We start from the raw sequence: 4,118 nt of genomic DNA, 5'->3' as shown, positions 1-4,118 counted from the left end.
CTTCTACAAATGGATTTACCTACTGCTATTACATTAAGGTCACTTCACAAGAATCTGATACGTTATCCCATCCAAACTTGCATTTTTAGCATCCAGAAGCCGAACAAGAGAGAAAGGAGAAAAACTCTTTGAAAATAGAACTTTTTATCAATTAAAATTTAAACATCAGCCAATTATGACTTGACACATAGACTTCTTGCCACTAATGGTTTGCTAAGAACTGCATCTCGCCATCTTGTACAATAAAAAGCTGGGACGATTCATGCACTATACACTTGAGACAAATTAAATATGAAGTATCAATACGTCAACTAACTACGCACGCTTACTTTGACAATGTTTAATGGGGAGTTGGTCGCGGCAAACCTATCTCACATATGACTCTTGGGAAATATTGTTATATGTTCGATCAGTTGACCACATAACTGGTAATTGAAGTCTTTAACAAAAAAAAGAAAAAAACAAAAAACTGGTAATTGAAGATTAGCTCTAGTAAGAAATAAGTCCTACAATTTTTATGCTAACTTTTGTTTTTTTTTTTAGTTGTAATTGTAACGGGTACTTACAAAATATAAGAATCATCTTTAACAAAAAAATCGCCTAACTTAAGAGAGAGGACACTTACTTTCGCACAACACAATCAAAACATTTATAAACCTATGAACACCCGATGAAAAAAAAAAAAAAAAGCCAATGAACACCCAAAAGGAAATAGTAAATGTTATAAAAAAATGTAAGATATCTTTGTACACGTAAATACACCGTATGTGCATAAAAATACGAAGGAGTAAAAGCGTCTATAAAATAAAGAAGCTGGCTAAAGGGTTCAAACTTCAAAGTAATAAACAATTAATGATATATAAATGTGGTGTTTGTAAAGGTCTCACGTCTCTATAATAAGCATGACTCGTCACGTGACCTCCTCTTCTTCGCAGGGACAGAGATAGGATGAGACAGAAAGAAACCAACAAAACCAAACCCCAAAACCCAAGAAAAAAAGAGAAAAAAACTCTCTCTCTCTCTCTCTCTCTCTCTCTATTTAAGAGACTTCACTGTCTCTCTCAGTCTTTTAACGCAAAACAACTTTTGTGGAGGAGAGAAAGCGAGATAACACACACAGACACAGAGATACACATCTTCAATAGTTAAGAGTTTTCTATATACAGAAGCAAGTAAAGGGAGAGAGAGAGACAGATACAAAAGTTAATATCTCTCCTTCTCTCACTTGGTGACTTCTCTTTTTCCTCTGAGTTTTGTGGTGGGGGTTGTCTCTATAAATCTTATATATTTAAAAATATAAATAAATAAGAAGAATTATCAGGTTTTATATAAAATAGCAAAAGAAATGCAACAGCACCTGATGCAGATGCAGCCCATGATGGCTGGTTACTACCCCAGCAATGTTACCTCTGATCATATCCAGCAGGTTCTCTTCTTCTTCTTCTCCTTCTTCGCCTTCTTCTTCTTCTTCTATTATATTATCTCTTTCTTTTTCTTTATTATATGTTTCTTTGAATTCAAAAAGAAAAGATATGAAAACTATCTTGCAAAGTACCTGATACCCTTTTCTTTATATATAAAAATAGTACCTGAGACTCTTTTCTTTTGTTCTCAGAACAAATATGAATGATGGGTTTTTTTCATGGGTGTAACTGAAATGATATTTTTATTTTTCTGGTTATTTGGTTCTTTTTGTTCTTGTTTCCATGTTGATAGATGAATTAGTTTTTAGGTTTAATACATTTGTGTTATGTCTGATAAATCGGTTGCTAGAGATGCCTTTGGTCTTTTGTTTTGTGCATCAGCTTCAATTTCTTTTATCATGTCACTGTATGATTCTTTCAACTTTTTTTTTCTTGTCCACAAAGATTTGTTGTATCATTTCGTTATATATCGTGTTAAAAATGAACTCTTTTTTTTTGCCAATGAATTGCCTAAAACCGGAACAAGCTTAAGAAAGATTCTTTCTTTTCTATGAAAAAATTGATTTGAGGGTCCAGCTGTTTTGAGTTCTTGAAACATGTAATGAAAAATAATGTGTTGTTCAAAACAGACAAAATCTTGGGAACTGAAGATTGGTTTCACATATCTCGTTTTTTCTTCTTGTCTTGGTTCTCGGGTTCTGGAAGTTTCATTGATGGCAAAAACCACAAAGCCATTTATGTGAATATGGTGGTCCTTGTTTAGATTTGTTATCATTAGATCTATGTGTATATATTTTCTAGTCCAAGTGTTCCTTTTATTGCTTACATGACCAGATATACTTTTGTGGTCCGAAACAACATCTGGTCCTTATCTCAGTTTTTTTTTTCTTTTTCTTTGTGTGGTCCTCAAATCTTTTCGAAGAAAATCTATCTTACACTTCTGTGATGTTTCAACATTATTGTCTTTTGATAATTCGAAATCTAAAGTTAATGGGGTCTCCTTTGAGTGTTACTCTGTCTTCTATTCCAACAACAAAAATTAGATGCAAACTTTTTTTTGTTTATACAACACATTACTAATTAAATGTATATGTTTATGGTAGTACTTGGACGAGAACAAATCGTTGATTCTGAAGATTGTTGAGTCTCAAAACTCTGGAAAGCTCAGCGATTGCGCCGAGTAAGTGCCAACATATTGTCCTTGACGATTTCACTTGTGTTCTGTTTGAATAATAAGAAGAAATGATTAATATAGTTATATTTTGGTGTTCACAGGAATCAGGCAAGGCTTCAACGCAACCTAATGTATTTAGCTGCAATTGCAGATTCTCAGCCTCAGCCTCCAAGTGTGCATAGTCAGGTAATAGTTTATTCAGAAAAAAGTATTCCGAGTTTTGTTGTATGGAAACTGAGAAACTGATTGGTATTGTTGGGTTATTAGTATGGATCTGCTGGTGGTGGGATGATTCAGGGAGAAGGAGGGTCACACTATTTGCAGCAGCAACAAGCGACTCAACAGCAACAGATGACTCAGCATTCTCTAATGGCGGCTCGTTCCTCAATGTTGTATGCTCAGCATCAGCAGCAGCAGCAACAGCCTTACGCAACGCTTCAGCATCAGCAATTGCACCATAGCCAGCTTGGAATGAGCTCGAGCAGCGGAGGAGGAAGCAGTGGTCTCCATATCCTTCAGGGAGAGGCTGGTGGGTTTCATGATTTTGGCCGTGGGAAGCCGGAAATGGGCAGTGGTGAAGGTAGAGGAGGAAGCTCCGGGGAAGGTGGAGAAACCCTTTACTTGAAATCATCAGATGATGGGAATTAAAAAGACTCTGGCACAAGGAATCTTAATGATGAATCAGCAGCAGCAGCAGAATAAGTAGTAATAGTAGGAGTCTTGAAGTTAATGTGTTTTGGTTTAGTTGCTTCTTGAAGAAGCAAAGAACTCTTTATTTTTAGTTTTGTTATTCTCTCTATGTTTGTGCCCTAAAAAATGAACCTCTTTCGTGGTGTAATGTACCATGTTAATCTGCTGGCTCCAAGTTGTGTCTTGATCTTAGTATGTTATTTCTCTGACTCTGAGTTTGACTCTTTTGCTTTAACCAGGAACTGAGTTTTAGAGATCATTGATTTTACCTAATTGGATTTTAAACCGTTTTGTAGCCATGTTTGAATTTAAAATTGGTTTGGTTTAGTTGGAAAAGTTAGGGTAGCTGATTGTAAACCAATATTTAACCGGATCCCTTATTGTCCAAATCTTTTATTTATTGACAGTCAATATGGTGCAATTGAGATTACGATTATTGTGGTGTAGTTGTAACATACTTGAATACAAACGGTCCCGTCCAAGACTCATGTTACCTGCCATAGTGGTCCTCTCAAGGGCCCAAAATGCTGAAGATCTGACCCTAGACCGATCCATATAGCCACCCCCGAAGCTGCATCAAACCAACGAACATATTCGGGTCCATTTAAGAAAAACTACCCCATCCGACCAATCAAGCGTGGGTGCCATCACGTTCTCAAACTCTCGTGACGAGGATGAGGGTTTAACCTCTTGATCAAGCCAGAGTGTTCCAGCGGAAGATGGGATCAACCTTTGGCAGCAGCCGCATCTCTTTCAACGGCTAAAGCCAACCAAAGAGAGATATTATTTCAAAAAGGAAGAGACACAAGACTAACGATCGCACGCCTATC

General features: G+C 36.4%; 1 protein-coding gene across 1 annotated transcript; it reads left to right on the top strand.

The window, feature by feature from the left end:
• The first annotated feature begins 904 nt into the window (after positions 1-904).
• LOC104707115 (GRF1-interacting factor 1) lies at positions 905-3,463 on the top strand. The gene is made up of 4 exons (XM_010423397.3): positions 905-1,426; positions 2,528-2,604; positions 2,700-2,784; positions 2,866-3,463. Exons 1-4 carry the CDS (start codon positions 1,346-1,348, stop codon positions 3,244-3,246), a joined length of 624 nt encoding a protein of 207 aa, XP_010421699.1. The 5' UTR covers positions 905-1,345; the 3' UTR covers positions 3,247-3,463.
• Positions 3,464-4,118: the final 655 nt, after the last annotated feature.

The sequence above is a fragment of the Camelina sativa genome, chromosome 8, assembly GCF_030686135.1.
Source record: "Camelina sativa cultivar CO46 ecotype springtype chromosome 8, ASM3068613v1".
NCBI classification, from domain to species: domain Eukaryota; kingdom Viridiplantae; phylum Streptophyta; class Magnoliopsida; order Brassicales; family Brassicaceae; genus Camelina; species Camelina sativa.
Note: the sequence above shows the minus strand (reverse complement) of the source record. Positions and strands in the feature narration are given on the sequence as shown.